This window comes from Rhamphochromis longiceps, linkage group LG18 (genome assembly GCF_057381845.1).
Source record: "Rhamphochromis longiceps isolate RC_006_pf linkage group LG18, R_longiceps_female_GT1.1, whole genome shotgun sequence".
Classification (NCBI taxonomy): domain Eukaryota; kingdom Metazoa; phylum Chordata; class Actinopteri; order Cichliformes; family Cichlidae; genus Rhamphochromis; species Rhamphochromis longiceps.
The window spans coordinates 277,223-298,530 of record NC_140574.1 but is presented as its reverse complement, the minus strand read 5'-3'; the positions used below and the strand labels follow the sequence as shown (position 1 = coordinate 298,530).

Here is a 21,308-nt window from a genome sequence, read left to right as displayed (position 1 = left end):
CCCGGCTGCTTTTTAAGCGACGCGGCGCTAGCTACCCAGCTAGCGTCAGTACACAGGAACTACTTCCGGTAGTTATACAAAATAAAAGCGTCCCCCATTATAATCCGCTATAATGCTCTTATTGTGAAGGGCAAGCGGGACGCCATACTTCCGCTGCAAAATGTATTCTAAACGCTTTTAGGTTGTTTTTTTAACTCACTTTATGTGTCTTCCACAATGTTATTTCTCTTTCCTACAGTGTCTGTTACAAATGCTCAGGCAGGACCAATTAAGTAAATTATGGGATTAGTTATCTCGCGACTTCTTGGACAGCCAATAGCGATCGTCCTTACGTAGGCGTTGACAAAACTGGGCGCGATTGGGAACTGCTTTCTACAAATCGTCAGAGGACAGGATGCCTTCGCTGACTCTTAGGGGAGTGACAGTGAATTTCCCCTTTTCTCCGTATGAATCTCAGAAGGCATACATGAACAAAGTAATCGAATGTCTTCAGGAGGTAAGAATCGACTGTCATGTGTATGTCTGTTGATGGAAATGGGGGCAATACCGAGTAGCCATGGCTGCTGGGCTTTGGAGTTGACACATTTCTTGCAAGTATCAGCTCGTCTCACAGCTGCTATCCAGGCTAGATGACTTCTTTTGGTAACATCTGATATACGAGCTCCCTCATGATGCTTCCAGGTGGGGAAAGAATAAAAATAGAGCCGATTTTCCAGCTTATTCCCTTCCCGATCGTGCGATTTAACAACCAACAACACATTAAGTGCGAGCCATTGCTGATGCTTTCGCTCCTTCAGCCCTTTGTTTGGCCTGCTAAAATGGCACTTCGGCAGTCACACCCCCTCCCGTGACATCACGCTCCAAAGCCCCATGAAGCCACCATGCTTACCATTTGCCGAAAGACAAGCCGTCTGACGTCTGCTTGTCCAAAATGTAGCTTCACATAATATAATGATAATAATGGGGAAAAAAACATATGACAAAAGAGGCTTCATGTCATTGACCTGTCCTTAGAATTTCTTTACAGTTTCTATGTAATACAATAAATAGCACTCTGCTGACTTGTCTTGGGTTTACCCTGGCTCTTGACAGCTGACAAACAGCTCAAATACCCCCGATGTTTAATCAAGAACTGATTTAAAAATCTGCCTTTTCATGTGTATGAATGATTACAATGTTTTTCAATCATAAAATATTTGCTCTGGCAGTGAAAGCTTACTGAACCTGAACCATCCTTATGTTAGGCTCCCGAGACAGTTTTGCACTAAACATGTGGTTGTGTACTCTCTCTGATAGTTTTTTTCTACTTCTCACCACACTACACATCTGGCCAAAGGTCTGATCAGTTTATGCAATTGCAAGGTGTATATCCACATATCAGCCACAAGTCACAAGAATTTCTACTTCTACAGTGCTGGTCAGAGTTTGATCAAACTTGTACACAATTGTCACCTAATGGATCTTGACACACGCTGTGCTGTTTTATTTATTTATTTATTTTTCACCTTACCTTTTAACTGATCTGTGCAGATATCTGCCCTTTTATGAACCTGATCTGCTAGATATTTCTTTCTGCTAAAAGGGAGATCTTTCTCCACAATGCCAAATCTTTGCTCATAAAAGCGTAGTCTAATACCTGGAAGTCTCTAATATTTTAATGTTGTTACCATCACAATTTGTGTTTTTGGGTTTTCTCCGTTTGTTTTTTATTTTATTTTATTTGATGTATATCTTTACCTGTCTGGTTATTTCAGAAAGTCAATGGGGTTCTGGAGAGCCCAACAGGCACAGGTAAGACTTTGTGCCTGCTGTGTGCCACCCTGGCCTGGAGGGAGAACTTCAAGGACACCATGTCTACCTGTATGATGGCAGAGAGGCTGGGCCAGGAGATGTTTCCAAACACACCTATGTCTTCCTGGGGGACAGCTGACGGTGACAAACCATGTATGTTTGTATCATCTGCAAATCAAGAGTCATTTGTAATTTTACTTGTCAAAGAAGAATAACAGATACATATACAAAAACGCAAAGGATATAAGCTACGAAGACATGCTGTGTGCTTACATCGCTATGCAATAGAAAATGAGCTAGCACTGATTTCTTTATATTTTGATAAATGGTAAATTGACTGCTTCTTCTATAGTGCTTTTCTACTCTTTTTGAGCACTCAAACCACTTTATATTTTGTTAGGAAAATAGGATTTAACGATTCACTCAAACATGTAATGTTTCCAAACATACATGGAAATATTCTACATATTTCAAGACAGCATTTGTACTACTCTAACAAGGTTGTAAGTCAATATTTGGTAGGATGTCCTTCTTCCATTCCCTGTCAAGATGGGTTGTCATCCCCATGTTTCAGCTATGCATTCAAATCGTACAAAGAATGGTTGAGATGTAGGAGGCTGCTCAGCTTGGTGTTCAGGGGCTCCATGAGGTGGTAGCACAGCTAATAGCTGTGGCAGGTGCTCAGTCTCTCGCTTTGGGAAAACAGCTGTTGTAGAAATGTCAATCTGGACAGAAGGCTGATATAGAAGTTTAGAATATACATCATGTTGCAACTTTTGCATATTTATTGCTCAGCTGTTTAATCTGTTCAAACTGTATTGTCTGTGTTCTTTTGGATCATTGCATAAATTCTCAAATTTCTTCAAAGACAGATTTGCGCATATACACTGTTAGTAAATGAGGCCCAATATCCCAGAAGTTTGACTTGATGGTATACTATGTTAAAAAGTGTTCAGTTAATTTTTTTCAGCAACGTATAAAGCCCTAATTGTCTTTTCTTATTGTTGTCAAGCCTACTACACTGATGTCCCCAAGATCATATATGCAACGAGGACACATTCTCAGCTTACACAGGTTATTAATGAGTTAAAGAACACTTCATACAGGTAAGCATTTCTAACTTTTTGATCATGCATGATTGTCTGAATGACAGCTATTCACAATATAAAACAACATTTCTAATAGGTTTTGTGATCATGGTGTAATGAGGACACCAAACCCCTACTGTTAGTATATACTAGGGAGATACAAATTTTAATTACCAGGTTTACAGTATACATTTTAGTATAGCTGAATTTGATCCTGGAATGGTACAATAGCTACCGTTTTTATTTTGTTTTGTTGTGTAATGAGTTCAGTTTCACAAAAAAACACTCAGGCCTGATAACTGAAACCTAATAACAGAATGTATCTGACAAAGTTTAACAGGCTAAAAGATCTCAAAAAGCAACACACAAGTCCCAATTAACCAAATACTACTGGTGCTTTAAAGGGTTATTACATAAGCTATAATCATTTTGAAGTCTTACTGAGTGCAGCACCTTTTGTCTGTTCTGGTTTTTTTGGCTATTTGTGGTAAACCAGTTCTCCCATGTCTCTTTCGATTCAGCCCAAAGGTGTGTGTGATGGGCTCAAGAGAGCAGTTGTGTATTAACCAGGACGTCATGTGTCAGAAGAGCAACCACGTCAAAGTAAGTTATAAAGGCAATATTAGAGATATAAATATAATGGGATGTTTTAACTGCTATGTCTAATGAATTGTTTTAAACACAAAACAGTGAATTTCTTCAAGCTCACTGCTGGAAAAAAAGGAGGAAAATCTACTTAAAGTTTGACTACATTCACAAAGAACAAAAATCAGTTGTGCCAACTGTATTCTATTGGACTTCCACTTGAAACAGTAACTTCATCCTTGTTCTGGTCAGCCGCCAACAGTAGCATTATAAAATCAGTTCTCCACCTGCTGCAGGTTCTGGTTGGTGTGGTGCCTTCAGTGTGCATTAGATCTCAGGAACACAAGCACTACTATCGCCCGCTCTAGTTCAAGACGGTGGAGCTTTATTATATCTGAGAGCAAGATGAATTCCTCATTTTTGTGGAAGCAGCTCAATGAAACCAACGGCCACCACACCAGCCCCTTTACATGAATTCCAAATCCTGCTCCTCACATACAAGGTCTTAAATAATCAGGCCCCATCTTATCTTAATGACCTTGTAGTACCATATCACCCTATTAGAGCACTTCGCTCTCACCCTGCAGGCCTACTTGTTGTTCCTACAGTATTTAAAAGTAGAATGGGAGGCAGAGCCTTCAGTTTTCAGGCCCCTCTTCTGTGGAACCAGCTTCCAGTTTGGATTCAGGAGACGGAGACTATGATCATGCTTAAAACCTTCCTCTTTTCTAAAGCGTATAGTGAGGGCTGGATCAAGTGACCCTGAATCCTCCCTTAGTTATGCTGCAATAGGTGTCTACTGCTTCTACATTTTAAATATTTACAACATTACATCATGACAATTTTCTAATTTTGGTGGGCTCAGGCCATTTGCTAGTAGTTGTCTTTCTACTGCGTGCCAATAGTGCCTCTACCAACTTGTTATACTTGTTCAGTGTCAAACAGGGAAACCTATCCAGGGTAAATTTTCTCAGAGTTTAAAGTAGGCTACTCCTCCACATTCAAACGAGCCAGTTGAGGTGGTTTGGGCATCTTACAAGACCTCACCAGCATGTCAAAAAATAGTTATTTCATCTGCAACAAGAGTGTCTCAACCGTGTTTTTCACGTAACAGTCACATGAAGATTCACCTTCCAAGGCCTCCCCCCGCAGGCCCTCTCAGTCCCAAAGGTCAGAGACGGGTCTCCTCTTCTCCAGTGATTTATGGTGCCTGGGTGTGCCAGTCTACATATAACTTGCAATACCTAACTGTGTGTGGAATAAAGCATAAAAGACATATGTGACGCTATCCTTTCTAATGTCTGTATGTGTACTATTAAAAATGAGCCAATGAGCTAGCTGGTGGAAAAAAAATGATAAGTAACGGGTTATGGGTAGATAGTTAGTGATTTTTGTCTTATTGTGGAATCAATTTTTTTGTTTTTCAGGTTCATATGTGCAGAGGAAAAGTTTCCACCAGGTCATGTGTCTACTACAAAAAACTTGAAGGTAATGGTCTAACAGAGTGACTATATCCGTGTAGCATAATAGTCTAGAAAAGCATGTAATTTACCTTTTTTGTTTGTGTTGTACAGACTACATATATCATTCAAATATTATATTATTCAACACTAATAACTTTCTATGTATCGCACAACCTTGGCCTCACGTACTGCTGTGAGGAAGTTTGAAGTCCAGGAATGTCCAAAATGTGGATATTAATGAAATGTCTACTGCCTGCTTTTAGTGGCTGTAAAAATTTGAATGAAAATTGTTATGTTGAGAATGTGGTCCATGCATTTGTTACTTCGAGGATAGCAAATTATAATAACTTGTTATGACGCCGTTCTATAACTTATATAAAAATCCCCCATTTGATAGAAAACAGGAAACTTGACACGTGTCATTTTTATACATCTCTCTGTAAATTTTTATCTGCACATATGAATTTGGTTTCTTGTGTATAAAGGACTACTTGTGTTTATATCTGTCTTGCTATAAGAGCTGTGTAACCATCCCAAATTTCTAATTTCTGGGAATATAAAGGTTTAATCTATTCTATTCTATTCCATCAGTGATTTATAGCAATTTATCTTATAAATACTCAATCTTAAGCTTGATCTTCTTTTTTTCTTCTAGAAAAGAGCACTGATAGAGACTTTGTTAGTTCTATCCTTGATGTGGAGGATTTGGTCCAATTTGGCAACAAGCAGAGGTGTGTAATTGATGTGTTCTTTTTTTTTGTAAATTTCTGTTTCACTAATAAGTCTCTGTTCTGCACTTTCTTACTTTGGTAAGAAATAATCAGCATTGGCAGGTGGGTATGTCTCTGTGTGACACCAAAGTATTGTCTTAATAGTAGCTAATGAATCAAATAGTATTTTATTAATCAGTCACTTGATTAGTAGTATCCTCTTTACTTCAGTATAAGATGCTATTTAGCGCTGTCCAGCAAAACCCTTTAAAACTGTAGCCAGTGTGAAACCCCTGTAGGTAATCTATAGATGGGTCACAACTTAAAGTTAAGCTGAACTCTTGATTGGAACAGTGAGGTGACCCAATAAATATGTTACAAAATAGAGGCATTTCATTATAGTGGGTGGAGTGGGTTAAGTGACTTGCAAAATGAATGGGGCTTAACAGATATTTGGTGTTAACCGTTTAGGAATTGCAGCCATTTTTAATGCATCGTCCTCTATTTTTAGCAGTTTAAAAGTAGTTGGATAACTGACTGATAGACAGTTTCATGGCCAGGTAAGGACTGGTCTTTCATCATTTCATGACAAATTAAGCAGAAAAAAGATCTAGAGTTGATCAAAGTGTTGAATTTGTATTTTGTATCAGTTCACTAAAACTTTCAATACAAGGACCAAAGTCATATCAATACAATTGAAGGAGAAACATCATAATGCTGAAAAAACCCAAAGAAATCCATCAGAGGTCGAAAACAAAAATAAATAAGAGTGGTCAAATCAACAATCTAAAAGTACCTGGGTGTACCATAGCCGAAATAATAAAATGGCCACTGACACCTTATATAGGCTACTGATATCAGGACATACGGTGTCCTCACAGTTTATAGAGATCTTCACCCAAACTCCAGCACCCCAACCAATAGAAAGAGGCAAGGTGATTAGTGAGTTCAGGATGAAACCCTCAGCATCCATGAAGACACTAGCAAGATGGGCCACCCGAGATGAGCTGCTTGGGTGACTCAAATACATGATAAGGAATTGTCATGCACAATCCCTCTAGCACACGCACCATTGACATGGCAACTAGCAAAGGCTGGCTTAAAGGACAGCACAGAGGCTCTGATTGTGGCACCACAACAATAGGCCCTAAGCACCACTTCAATAAAGCCAGGAGTCAACCATAGCGCACAGGACCGAAACTGCAGAGTGTGCAATGGCTCCCCGGAGACTATCCAACACACAGTAGCAGGATGTAAGATGTTATATAGGCCTGGCTACACTTAGACCCAGCTATCAGGATGGGTCTGTTTTTGTTTGAAGTTCATGTATTTGATTTCGGATTTGCACATTTTTCCACAGAGTCTGTCCTTACTACCTCTCTCGTTCACTGAAACAAGAAGCAGATGTCATTTTTATGCCATACAACTACCTGCTAGATCCAAAGGTGAGCTCAGTCATCCATCCTCATTACATCTCAGGATGATATATGTGACCATAATTGAGCATTGAAAGAGACTTTAGTGTTATGATTGGCACTGTCATTTCCAATTTCCATGAATCCTAATATTCAACTGCCACTCTCTCGCTCTCTCCGTCTTTCCATTCCACAGAGCCGTAAGGCACTCAGTATCGACCTGAATGGAGCTGTGGTTATCTTTGACGAGGCTCACAATGTGGTATGGTTATATCTTTCCTTTGTTAAATGTATTCACTAAGTAAACTAAATTAAAGCTTCGAAGACCAGAAGTGACCCACTACTAAGGCTTTCAAATTCATTTTAACTTGTATGCCACATAGAGCCTAAATAAAGACCGCTGGGCTGCTCAAACCCTAAGCACATATTAAAACAAATGCTTCCAGATTTTCCTTTTGTTTTAGTGTAGAGAAATACAAGTACATGCACAAATTCACATTAATGAACTATCCTTTTGCAAGCCAGATATTGAACAGCATAGCTTCACAAAAAAATGCATTTTTTAATAAATCCCATGTCATTACTGTGCATTACAAGTGATTGATTACAGTAGATCTACAATTTCACAAAATGCTCAGTGTACAGTATTTAAACATGAACAAATATTTTCTTTTATTAATTAAAGAACCTAAAAAACATAAATTCAAACTCCTGTATGAAATGTACTCTTGGGCATACTAAAGTACTAATGTCATCATCATGCCATAATAGTTGAAGTGAAATGTATTAAAATTTCCAGTTACTTAAGCTTTACAAACAATTTGTAATAAATAAAACACAATGTGGTGCGATCACTATTATTTATAGGCTGATACATATTCCATTTTCAAACATGAAGAGAACGTTTGCAGACCTTTCAATTTGGGGTAGCAATGTTTATATTATATTAGATTAGATAAAACTTTATTAATCCCTCCGGGAAATTTTACTTCTTTTATTTGCAGGAAAAGACATGTGAAGAATCAACATCATTTGATCTCACTCCCTACGATGTAGCCTCAGCCATTAATGCTGTGGACAGGCTGCTTGTGGAGCAGTCTAAAGAAATCAGCCACAGAGACTCTGTGAATGTAGACTTTCATGGAGAAACCTCCGCTTCTGGTAAGAAAACCTACTTGTCTCAATTTCTCAGGTTATATACATGTTTCTAAAAGAGTTTTCCATGGAATATAGTATAGTTATGTATAAATTTCATGGCATTTTGGGCTACTTGTATACTTGTATAAGTTTGGATTTACTTCTACCTTTTAAGTCTTCACTAACTTTATTAGCCTTAGTTTAGCCTTGGCCTTATTAAATTATTAATAGTAATAATTTTTTGTTGTTTTGTAAAGCAAGTAAAGGATTGTCAGCTGCACGTCTTTTAATATTTTCTTTTTTTGTTTTAGGTTTCAAATTAGGTTTGTCCACCATTGCAAAAATCAAACGTAAGTATTTATTAAAGTGTTGCGGAGTCAGTCGTCCTGTTGGTTTGTGACAAGAGTTAATTTTCAAAACTTATTTTCTGCTTTAACAGAGATACTACTGGATCTGGAAGCTGCCATTGATGCCTATGATCCAAGTGATCAAGGCATTACCAAACCTGGAATGTAGGTGACAGCATGGTAGAACAAATAAAGTGTGGTCATAGAATGTCTCTGTAGTTAGTACCTTAACCGTAGTGCGGGTTCTCACTTAAAGCTGCTGAGAGAATGATTCTGAATCTTAACTGTTATAATAAACCTAATAAGCACTGCATGTCTCTATGTTGTGTCTTAGCTTCATCTATGAGGTGTTCGAAAAAGCTAATCTGACCTTCAGCAGCAAGACAGCAGTCTATGAAGCTCTGGAGCACATCATTGGATACCTGGCACAACGTAAGGCATCATATTTTGGCTTAGACACATTATCACATCATTTATCATTTGTAACATTGGCTGGTTTTATTATACCGATCAGTGCAACTAATTAACAAATGACCTGTTTGATGCATGTTTCTCCTCAGAGCCAGGAATATTTCTCAATACTAGTGGACTCCAGAAGCTTTCTGATATCATACAGGTACACTTTGTATGGCTATTAAAGAATTTGGTCAATATTAAACTTTTTTTGGGGGGGGGGATTTTTGTCTTTTTGAGTGAAAATTAATATGCATTGGTCCCATATTATTTGTGTGGCCTAACAGATTTGATTGAGGACAGTCAATAAAATTATAGAATTCATTACTCTTCGTTGTATAAAGAGTAGTTATTTAATCACCTTGTGGCATGTTTGAAGGTTCCCCTTTGTTTTGTTATTTCAGCTGGTATTTTGTGGTGAACCGTCAGAAAAGGAGAAACTACACCAGATGGAAACCAACACGGCTCATTTCAAGGTGTGTTCATTAAGTCAATGGAATTTTTTTTTTTTATTTTTTTTTTTTGGGGGGGGGATACAATTCGTGTTCATATTGGAACCAGCTAAAAGTAGCATATCTTTGCCACAACTATCACCATTGTTCCGGTATATTAAATTTAAAAAGAAATCTTGGAAATTAAATAACTAATTATGAGCTTCTGTCATTTGTTCGGCTCAGGTTCATATCCATCGGGACACCAGCATTCACTCAAAAAAACATAGTGTTGATATGTGGGCTTCAGGTTCATCAAAAAAGCAAGGTAACGGTGCACAACCTGATGCATTGTTGTGTTACATGGATCCACATTGACAGAATGAATTTTATTAATACCATTTATATATTTCCGCTAGAGTGTGAACCCTGTTAAAAGTTATAGTTTCAATCGTTATTAGTGTATGAAAGATTCGTACTACAGGTAAATGTGATGTGTTTCTCTGGAAATTGCAGGAAATATTCTGAGTTACTGGTGCTTCTCTCCGGCCTTCAGTATGCAAGATCTGGTGAATCAAGGCATTCGCTGCATCATTCTGACAAGTGGTACCCTATCGCCCCTGTCTTCTTTCACATCTGAGATGAGAATGTAAGTTAGCTGTCACTCTGACTGCCCTGCTGCACAATTACATTTTTCCCACACCAGCTTGAGTAGCAACTACTTTAAAATAAAAAAAACAACAAAAAAAAAACAATCACCTTTATACCTGTTTAGTCTGAACATTGAACAGAAGAATTAAACCCTTTCTACAGTGAACTGCTGTTTGATGTAGAAACTGTTCACTATCTCATAATTTAAATCTTCTGTTCATTATTTGATTTTTCTAGCAATTGAACGATGCTCAACATAAAAGTTAATGATTCATTTTATAGCCAGGAGAACTTGTTTGACATGGTCTATGAATAAATCAGAATGATTCTGACAATACACAGATCTATGTAATCCTCTAACAATTTGTTAGCATCCAAAGGCATTGTCATCTCTGCTATATACAGTGTAGTATATAGCGAGACAAGACGATGAGGCTCCAATTCCATGCAGTGCAAATGACTAACAATAAATATAAGAAGAGTAAGAAACAAATACACACTTTATGACTAAAGTAAAAGGATCAATAACAATTTAAATTTACAAGTTACAGTTGAAAGAGTTAAATTGACCTTGATGGTCAAAGGAGCTTGCAAAGGAAAGCGTCTGGACTTCTTTAAGTTGCTTGAAGACGTTTCACCTCTCATCCGAGAAGCTTCTTCAGTTCTAAGGTCAAATGGTGGAGAGTCCCAGATATAAACCTAGTGGGAGTTTCCCCCCACAGAGGGACAAAAGGACCCCCTGATGATCCTCTAGTCGCCTGAGCCAAGGTGGGAAACTGGGTGTGGGTCCCAATCAGCCAGAGTTTCGGGTGTGTTCATTGTGAAACCTGGCCCCACCTTATCATGCGAATTCCTGAGGTCAGATGGCCCAGGATGTGAGTGGGCGTTAAGGCGTCTGGGAAGGATCTCAAAACTGGATTATAGATGGCAGAGAGTTGGTGTCGTAAACCCCGCCTCTGTTCAAAGATGGTCGCTCACAGTGGACATAGATGGCTTCTTTCACTCCTCTTTCAAACCATCTGTCCTCTCTGTCCAAAATGTGAACATTGGCATCCTCGAAAGAGAATGCCAATTGACCTTGATGTTATTTAAAGTGACGAGTGTAGCAGCTTGTAAATATGGGCAGGATTCTTGAGAGTGGAGTTAGTCAGTATGACACATGCCGATGAATTTGCGGCATTTTATCTTTACATTTTCAAAAAATTCTGTCTAATACATCTAACATATATGGTTTTCTGTAAGTGTAATGCTTTTTGAAAATGTTGTAACCTCCAATTTTTCTGTCCTTCACTGAATAGAAATTCATCATGAAGTATCATATGAAGTAGCATTACTAGTAAACTTTTGTTTGCTGCATGGACAGCGGGGTAAACCTAAAACTTGATCACAGTGAGTTTCTGCTCCTCCTCTTACAGAGAATTCCCAGTATGTCTGGAGAACAGCCATGTGATTGAGCGCGACCAGATCTTTGTGGGCGTCATTGCACAAGGCCCAGATGGAGTGCCCTTAAGTTCAGCGTTTGATCGAAGGTCAGTATTCTTTTTTTAGCATATGATTACTTTCTAACAGGTCACTTTGGAAATTTGCAGTTGTTTGAAATGAAATATGTTTTGCCATATGCCTAAATACAAATTAAGGTGCATGGCAAAACTTATAATTTGCTCATTTATTTGCTAGTTTTTCTGACTTCTGGAATCAATTATCGTTGTGTAACGATATTTTTTTCTCATGTTTTGATTTATTATAAAGTCAAGTTAAATCCTTTTATGTGTATGTAAGACTTTAGTTAATTTTTATATAATACTAATTCAAGAAAACAGTCTTTTCTATGCACTTTGTATTGCAAGATAAGTATTAGAAAGAACACCCCACCAATCATATTGTTTTATATTCTGCACTCCAGATGGATTGAGTGCGTTAAAATATTTTTCATGTTAATTGTGATGACTGCCTTAACGCGTTTAAGCCTGTTAACGCCAGATTAACGTGTGAACGCTGACAGAACTAATATATACCTACATTGGTTCTGACTGTGAAGTTTTTACTTGATTGCTAAACTCAAACTTTAAATTTCTGTCACAGGTTTGTTCCTGAAAACATGGCATCTTTAGGCAACACTGTTGGTAAGATCACAATATACAGTATTGAAATTGTTTGGTTTTGCTGTTTCTAAGGAGATTTTTTTTTCTTACTGACATCAGCAACACTGTTAACTTAATGCTCTGATCTTCATGGTTATTTCATATTGCTTATTATCTTTTTCATTAAGTGATGACGTACCTGAACCCAGTTTCCGGGCCCAAACTACTCTGCATTTATTGAGGCTGTTGTGTTTTTAACACATTTTAAGGCTTTTATCTTGTTCTATTCAATCTGAACAAGCCCATTTTAAAAAAAAAAAGTTAGCGTCCATCCTTCGGCTGTATGTTGTAATGTTTTTTTTTAGAAATCTCTCGATCAGAACATGGCGTACTATGTTTAGGTGGAAACTAGCAAGCTAACTCTCTGCTAACTTTTAACTCTGTTAAATTTCATAAATTCTATTTTCACAGATGCCTGGATTTTAAACTTAATTGTTACCTTGGTTTTGATTGTGATACAGTTTTGTAACCTGTGTTCTTTTCTCAGCCAACCTGAGTCGTCTGGTTCCTCATGGACTCTTAGTATTTTTCCCTTCCTTTCCTTCAATGGAAAAAACATTGGAATTCTGGAGGGTAAGTGTAATTCAGCAGAATCACCTGTGGAAAACCATAAGGGTTTGGGTTTTTTTTTTTTTTTGTTTTTTAGCTTTTCTAGTCACGTTTATGTTTTGTGTTCTCTTTCTCCATGAATTATATTTTGTATTGTCTAGCAAATTAGAAATACATTTAATGGAAATTTAATATACAGACAACTCTGCTATTGTTTCCAGTGGATGATGGGCCATGCAGACGAGCTTTTGCAACAGTCGTATACGGATCGAATGGCCCGGAGCAATGGGCCAGACACCCTTCTCAAAGTCCACAAAACTTTGAGAAGTTTTGTGGACTTCTAACTATACCCTTACGTTCACGTGGTCTGTCCAGCATTCTCCCTGGTAACCCTGTCCCGGGTAGTAGGAACTGTTCCTTTGACGTTCTATTACCAGGGGCCTTTTAAATCGCTCTTTGTGTGGCCCCTCAACCAGGACCAGTTTGCCATGGGTGACCCTACCACGGGGCAAATAGCCCCCTCACAATTTAGCCTCTGGGATACCTGGGACATACAAACCCCTCCACAACGATAAGCTGGTGGGGCGGGGAGCCATCAGGGTGCGTAAGGGTACAGTGTGCATATTTTAAAAAATAGCATGTAAAGATATCAAAATATAAATGTAATAATTAAAAGTAAAAAGCCTTTTAACCAGTATGAACTCATTTCTTTCTTTCTTTCTTTTTAAGTGAGGTACTCCACAGTCAATTTAATCATTTATAACAATCTAAGATGTTACTGTATAAAGTAATTTCCTGCGTGTGTATATGTGTTATCACCAGGCTACTGGACATGCAAACCGCATTGAGAAGTTAAAGCCCATGTTTGTTGAACCTACAGAGAAGGGCACCTTTAATGAAGTTAGTATTTATTTATATTTTAGGTGTCTTATCACTCGGCTGTGAACCCCTCTTTAAACATTTCACATCTGAAGAAATATCCTAAGCTTTTTATAGTTATAAAAATCTAAAGATTTGAAAGAAATTGAGCTTCTTTCTGTCTATTCCTAGGTCATTGATGGTTATTACACCAAAGTCAATGATCCCCGATCCAAAGGAGGAGCCTTCTTTGGTGTGTGTCGAGGGAAGGTGAGGAGGCTGTCCATGGACTCTGCAAAAGTCCTACAATGTTTTCTGTTGTCATGTTTCAGCTCCAACTTTTGCTGTATAGTGTGGGTATACAGTTGTGATCAGAAGTTTACATACAATCATCATGATCATGAATGTTCGTACAAATCATCCATCTGTACCATACTTGATAGTTGGTGCAGTGTTGTTAGGTGTTAAGCCCTCACTTTTACTCGTCCAAACACACCTTGTAATTGTGGACAACAACTCGATCATTGTTTTTCTCGGTCCAAAAAACTGTTCTCCAGAAATCATTTGGCTTATCTATGTGGACACCTGCAAATGTTGTAGTTGTTGATATCCTAGAGTCCCCCCCTTCAGAGCATGGTAAAGTAGTGAGTCATTTGAATATCTTGTATTTAATTGAAGTTGTTTGAACTAATGATCTTGGAATTGCAGTTCAGAATGGTTCCAAGAGACCTTCCCAATTTACATAAACTGAGTTCCTTGGACTTTCATGTTGTTCTGAATATTTGTCCTTTTTATGCTTGCAAAGAGAAACTTCCAGCTGTAATAAATCACAATCACTGATGAGTTTAATGGCCTTGACCTCATCAATTTGAAAGACAAAGACCTTATGAAAGATTTAAGTGGATGTCTGTTGATATTTGAGTTTATTTATATGCCTTTGACCCTGTGCGATTAATATAAAATCTCAATTAATTTAAAGTAGTGCATCCAATAATGTTCAAGTCATAATAGATGAATGCTGTAAAACCATTTCAACCTGGAAAAAGAGCAGTTGAAAGAAATCATTAGAAGCCCAAAATAATCATGACATTCATACCCATGATGAGTGTTCATAAACTTCTGATCACAATTGTATATGATATTCAAAGGACATGTCATATCTTTGGTACCCTTGTCCTCTTGTGTCAACATCAGGCAATTTTTTTTCTTTTGTTTACAAGTGTATTACCATACAATGTTTTGGGAATGACTGTTCATTTTTGTGACATGAATATCTCTCTTTGTTAACCGTTTTATGCTGTTTTTCCATTTTGCAACCTACCTCTTTTTCTATGATGGCTGTGACTAATTGGATAAACATTTAAGAAAACGTAGATATGGAGTTAGGATTCTCTTTCATTTTAATGTAGGGTTACACAAAAACTTTCTCTCAAAGCTGCTATGTAATTATATCTTCTTGTCTTAGGCGAGCGAGGGTCTGGATTTTGCAGACATGTTTGGTCGGGGTGTCATCATTACTGGCCTTCCTTTCCCTCCAAAAAAAGACCCTCGCGTTGTCCTGAAAATGCAATTTTTGGATGAGATGAATCAAAAGAATTCTGTAGGACAAAAGGTGAAAGAAAATCAACAAAATTAACTATTGAGGTACACTAAAGGATTGCTTGGTCGTATAACGGTAGTTGGATTTCTGTGTGTGTGTGTGTGTGTGTGTGTGTGTGTGTGTGTGTGTGTGTGTGTGTGTGTGTGTGTGTGTGTGTGAACAGTACTTATCAGGGCAAGACTGGTACAGACAGCAGGCTTTCAGAGCTGTGAATCAGGCCATTGGTAGAGTGATTCGTCACAAGGAAGACTATGGAGCGATCTTCTTGTGTGATCAGAGGTCAGATATAGACCACGTTTACTTAATTAAGTAACATCATACAAGAGGGAACATTCTCCACTATACCAGACAGTGTCTCCGAAGCTTCACATTTAAAAAATTCTCAATTAAGTGCTTAGTTCACCTTATTAATTGAAAATGTAAAAAAGTATTCTTAAACTAAAATGAAAAGTTTCCCAACAGATTTAAAAATGCTGATACCCGGGCCATGCTTCCATCATGGGTGAGGTCTTATGTGCGCCTCTATGACACCTTTGGCAAGGTCGTCCGTGATGTCTCTCAGTTCTTCAGGACTGCACAAAAAATGGTGGGTAGTCGCACCTGCACAGTTCATACAATGCTGCAAATTCTTTCATTATTCAGTTTTGTTAAGGAACCAGCTAATAGTACTGTTGGTAATCCAGATTTGTGGGTAGGTTTTTTAAGCTCTGAAAAGATAGGAAACTTGAGTTGTGATTTAAAACAAAAAAAATCCAGAGTAGTTAAAAATGTGAATATTTACCTTGAGTATTTTCATTAATGTCTATGGCACTATTTATCTCGCCAAAATATACTTTTAATGAACTTTGATTTCTAGTTTTTTCTGCCAGTTTTTTTATAATAAAGTTAGAGTTATGGGTTTTTGTAACACCATGCCAACCTTTGTTGTCGGATTCTTTTAATAATAAATATCGGCTAACATATCATATCATTGCATGTGCAGTAAAATGTGTAGACGCTTTTATGAAAGTTGTTTGCAGGTCAGTTGGTCAGCTTCTACTGACAGTGTGTGCATTAAACATTTAAGAGGCCTGTGGTTGGGAAGAAGGCTCCAGCACACAACCACGAGACTGAGTGTTCACGAGACACTCAGTCCTCCAGTTCCACTTCTCGCCGCTACTTGCAAACTTCTCACACCCAGAAGGCCAAGGTGTTGGACACATACCTTCCCAGCTTGAAGAGGAGGAGACTCAGTTAGTACAATGGATGTGGTTTGATGTTTTGCTATGTTTCGTTTTAGCATATTAAAGATCAAGGTGTGCTTTTGCTATACCAGATATATTTCACTAGAATGTCTTTACAATTCATTGAGTTTAAATGGAGAAAAACTACATTAGAAACAATGAGTTCAATAATAAATGGTATAAATTGAAGTGACTAAAAGCCAGTTAAACCGAAACCTACAGAAATGCAAATATTAGTTTTAAAATGTACAGCTGCCCCAATGTGAGTCCTTGATTATTTTTTTGTGATCAGATGAGAAGAATGGAGCCAATGACATGGCCAATTTCCTTAATCAGTATGAGGTGCTGCACAATAACAGGAGACCACTCAACTTGCTGGATGCTTTGGAGCAAGCCAGCAATACCATTGAAGAGGACATGCGAGAGCAAAAGGTAGATCATTTTCTGACATTGTCACAGTGTAAGAAGTACTAATTCACATCATGAGTAACAGACAAAGTGTGTGAGTAATTGTGTGTGTGTGTCTGTGTGTATGTGTGAGGGGGGATTACTATAGATTTTGAAGAGGATGAAAATTGGAAAGGCAGTTGGTACAAATGACATACCTGTGGAGGTATGGAGATGTATAGGAGGGAGAGCAGTGAAAATTTAACCAGATTGTTTAACATAGTCTTGGAAAGTGAGAGTATCGCTCAGAGAAGAAGGATATTGGTACAGTTATTTAGGATGTGCAGAACTATAGTAACTACAGCAGGATAAAGTAGATGAGATATACCAGCAGCTAAGGAAGATATATATTCTTGGTGCATATATACCAATCTGTTTCAGGTATGCTAAGGCACGAAAACTAGATTTGTTTTTTGCATTGAGTGTTAACAGAGAAGTATGCCAGTATGGTATAACGTTATAACCATTTTCCTAATATTGTGTTGGTTGTCCTTACTTTCCGAAACAGTCCAAAAGACCTCTGAAGGTCGTCTGGGTTATCTGGCACCAATATGTTTGCAGCCAGAGTTGTGTTCCTCAAAACATTTTTGAACGTATTTTACATTATCTTGCTTAGCCATCATGGAATACTATTTCCATGAAAGGGTGTGCATGATCTGCAACAATGTTTATGCAAAATTTACATCTCAAAGTAACATCCAAGTAATGATCATCTTCTACTGTGGCTCCATTGAAAGTGTGCTCACATGCTGCATCTGTTTATGGTTCTCTAGCTGCACCATGCCACACAAAAAGGCATTTGAGAGGGTCATTAATATGACCCAAAAAAATAATTCAATTCTAATTACCTATTATTGGCAGTGGACAGGGCTTAGCATGATCACCCTGACTGGTCTGAAGCTATGTAGCCCCATACTTATATGTGATCCACTCTGTATTCTGACAGCTTTCTATCAGAATCAACCAAGACTTTTTTAGCAGTTTTAGCCACAGTCGCTTTTTTTGATTAGTACACATAGGCCAGTTTTTACTCATTAGTGAGCCTTGGCCACCCATGACCCTGTCGCTGGTTCACACACTTTCTTTCTTGAACCACTTTTGATAGATACTGACCATTGCAAACTGGAAATTAATATAAACCAAGACAGGTACCATGATGAAGAGAGAATCAATCTTCTTCACTTCAGCTGTTAGGGTTCATAATGTTAAGCCTAATCTGGTATATAGAGAAGGTCAGAAGTATTCGCATTGTGTCTTTTTGGACCTCACATGGTAGCATGCCAAGAAAGGAAATATGGTACTGCAGAAATAAGTCAGAGTAAGAGCCAGATACATGAGTAGGTGTGCAGTAGGAATGACAGATGGGGATCTGATCTGGGCCACTTTTGTTTGCAGTACTAATGGTTGACAGATGAGGTCAGGCAGTAGTCTCCATGGACTGTGATGTTCTCAGACAACATTGTGAATTGTAGTGAGAGATGTAAGCACGTGGAAGACAGTCTTGAGAGCTGGAAGTATACTTAGTTTTTGATTGATTTCTGTACTTGTAAAATAGTGGTAAAAAAGTTTATGCTGCTCAGATTTTGTTTCTTCTAATGTCATTGAAGAAGCTGGGTGTCCCTGAGGATTTGTCTCAAGAACGTAAACCCAGCAGGGCTAAGACATTCCTGGCGGACATGAAGAAGTCCCTGAGTGAGGTCTGCTGTCACCGCATCATACGGGCGCTGCACACCTACGAAAAGACTGATGACCTGAATCACCTGCTGACTGAAACCGCATTTTTAGGCAAAGACACTAATACTCAGAATCTCCTACATGGTAAATCTTCTGCTGTCATAAATTAATAGCTGCAAAAATACCTCACTTGGTTAACACTGAGACTTTAAGAATGACAATATACTCACTGGAGGCATGAGAGTACGCTCTCTCACCTACATCTATGAAGTATACCTGCTTTGCACAGGTCTGAACTCGGAACACGTTTTCTAGATTTACGAGTAGTTCATATTACTCTCTAGGTAAAATGTGTCTAACCAATTCACTTATTTACAAATCCATTAAAGTCATTATCTTTTTTTCAACTCTTTCGAATTGAATGAAATATTTTAAATTATTATTTTTTTAATATTAATTTGTTTATTTAAAATCTCACGCCAGCAAAATAGTTGAAATATGTGCAGAATGCATTGACTTATTGAAACAAGCAGGGATTTTGATTTTCAACTTGGTCATGCACAGTACAAAATTGTAAAAGTTGTGTTTTGTCCAAATGGTAAAGATGAAATGAGCTTTAATTCAAGATAGAGAGAGAACTCTTTATTGTAATTGCACATTCATACCTATCACAATAGTAAAACAAAATAGAAAAATTTCCCACGTCGGCACTACAAACCAGGATAATTGTTAACATGGATTGTTTTTAATAACTGGGTAAAAATCTCTTGCAGTCAGTGATTTCCTAAATTGTCCCATCGACATCACCATATTTAATTTCAGCCTTCATACATGTTGACCATGGCTTGCCCACCTCAACTTGGATGAACTGGCATGTTTGGATACAGTGCAGATCATAGTTGGTCAATATGAATTTCCAGTCTTTTCTTAAATTGATTTCTCTACCATAATATGTATACGTAATGAAACTATGTACTGTGGATAGGATCATTGCGTTCTTTGTAGTTTGCCCAGTTTTTCACAATAGCTTAGGAACCCCTCAACCAATGTTACTTTTAAAAAACTGAATATACCTGTATTCATTATCAGACATTTACACAATACTAATAACAATGTCAAAGTCATAATTTCGCACCAATATAACAGTGTGTTAGTGGAATATTGCTAAAACAGTTTGTAGTTGATTGCTATTGCTGCCTTGTGTCACAGGCCTCTACCACTTTGTTCGCCCACACCACAAAAAGAGGTTTGATGAAAATTGCCAGAAGATGGCAAGGCAGGGCTGTGGATACAAACCTGATCACACTCTGTCCAAGGATAGGAAGAATACAGTAATGCTGCAGAACGGTAAGAAACATTATCTGATATTTACTTAGTGCTCTTGTGCGAACAGATCAAGTTAAATTTTAGTTAAATGCCTGCTGTGGATGTCATATTATAGTTTGTGGTGTATCTACTCACAGACAAGTCCAAGTAGTTTGGAGATGACATTTGGGTGGAAGATGTCAGACTGGCGTATCACCTCTTCCAGGATGTCTCCTATTCCAGCAGAGAAGATGACTTGTCATTTGAGGACAACTTTACAAAAATGTTTTCAACGTTCAATAAAATAAACCAGCCATTCAGTGACTCCCGTACCTCAGCTTGGCTTCAGAGTTGTGTTCTTATGAACGTATGTATGTATATGTGGACAGTGATTGTGGAGAAGTGTTCTGGCAAATTGGAAAGACAATTAAAATTACAAAAAGCCAAACAGACAAAAGCTGTCTTGGAATCAACATTCAAAACATGATCACTACTGTATAAAAAAAAAGGTCCATAAATTACAAATGAATATGTTGCTTAACTGTAAACTGTAATCTCAGGTAACAAGGCAATTCAAGTGGCTTTTATTTTAATTTCAACCATGTATAGTGTTACAGTACAGAGTGAAGTGAGACAGCGTTCCTCTGAGACCCTGGTGCTACATACGACATATAACGGACAAACACAGGACTACTAACATCAGTCATAGTAAATGTTCTGTAAGAAAGATTGCCAACTCTAACTACATAAACCTGTAGTGGACATTTCAGTTAAGTAATTATATAATCTACACATTAAGGCCACTATTCAGCATCAACATGGACTGTCAACTTACAACATGAAGCATGTATTGCTGTTTTTCTAGCAATTTATATAGATCCAGCCAAGTGCTGCCTTTTGGTGGTTGCATTGTGCATAAGCAGCATGACCCTATAGAAAACAAGACGAAAGGAAAGCTTTGTACAATGTCATCACTCTGAGATGGACATCAAAAGTTTCCACGAGGACTCTGTGCCTCCCTGGACTACTTCAAGCACAAAAACAAGAAGGGCTGGAGATGTGTCAAACCTCAACATATTAACCAAAGGAAGAGCAGGGAAAGAAGAACTAAGTAAAATCACAGGGGGACCCTGAGAGCTTCAAAAGACCAATCCCTGGCGCTCTGATCAAGATTCCTGTGGATGCAACTCATCAGGGAATGGCAACGAGGAGGAGGAAGAGGAGAGGGGAGGCCTGTGGGAGTAGCATAGTGAGAACAACCACACATCTGCCAACTGAGTCAGCACTGCAGGATTGATCAGAATGACACAGAATGGCCCTGTCACAAGCCTATTTAGATATGCTTGAAAACAGACTTTGGGGGGACATGTGATACCACTGACTACTCCCCAGCTTTTTCCAACTTGGATGTTGTATGTGGAGTTTGTTGCTTTTTTCTCC

At 38.1% G+C, this 21,308-nt stretch overlaps 2 protein-coding genes across 4 annotated transcripts in view; one reads left to right on the top strand and one right to left on the bottom strand.

Annotated features, from left to right (window-relative positions):
* LOC146647275 (uncharacterized) overlaps positions 1–21,308 on the bottom strand; it is a 165,442-nt gene that overhangs the window by 72,493 nt on the left and 71,641 nt on the right. The window lies entirely within an intron of this gene.
* On the top strand, positions 30–20,210 carry LOC146647284 (regulator of telomere elongation helicase 1-like). Its single transcript, XM_085387973.1, has 29 exons — positions 30–496; positions 1,755–1,944; positions 2,804–2,897; positions 3,401–3,482; positions 4,892–4,952; positions 5,583–5,658; positions 6,998–7,082; positions 7,249–7,314; positions 8,057–8,213; positions 8,501–8,539; positions 8,629–8,701; positions 8,871–8,968; positions 9,097–9,152; positions 9,394–9,465; positions 9,667–9,748; positions 9,937–10,069; positions 11,487–11,600; positions 12,154–12,194; positions 12,700–12,785; positions 13,584–13,661; positions 13,812–13,889; positions 15,085–15,231; positions 15,383–15,498; positions 15,682–15,805; positions 16,286–16,451; positions 16,735–16,874; positions 18,497–18,707; positions 19,773–19,910; positions 20,027–20,210. Exons 1-29 carry the CDS (start codon positions 395–397, stop codon positions 20,038–20,040), a joined length of 2,919 nt encoding a protein of 972 aa, XP_085244099.1. The 5' UTR covers positions 30–394; the 3' UTR covers positions 20,041–20,210.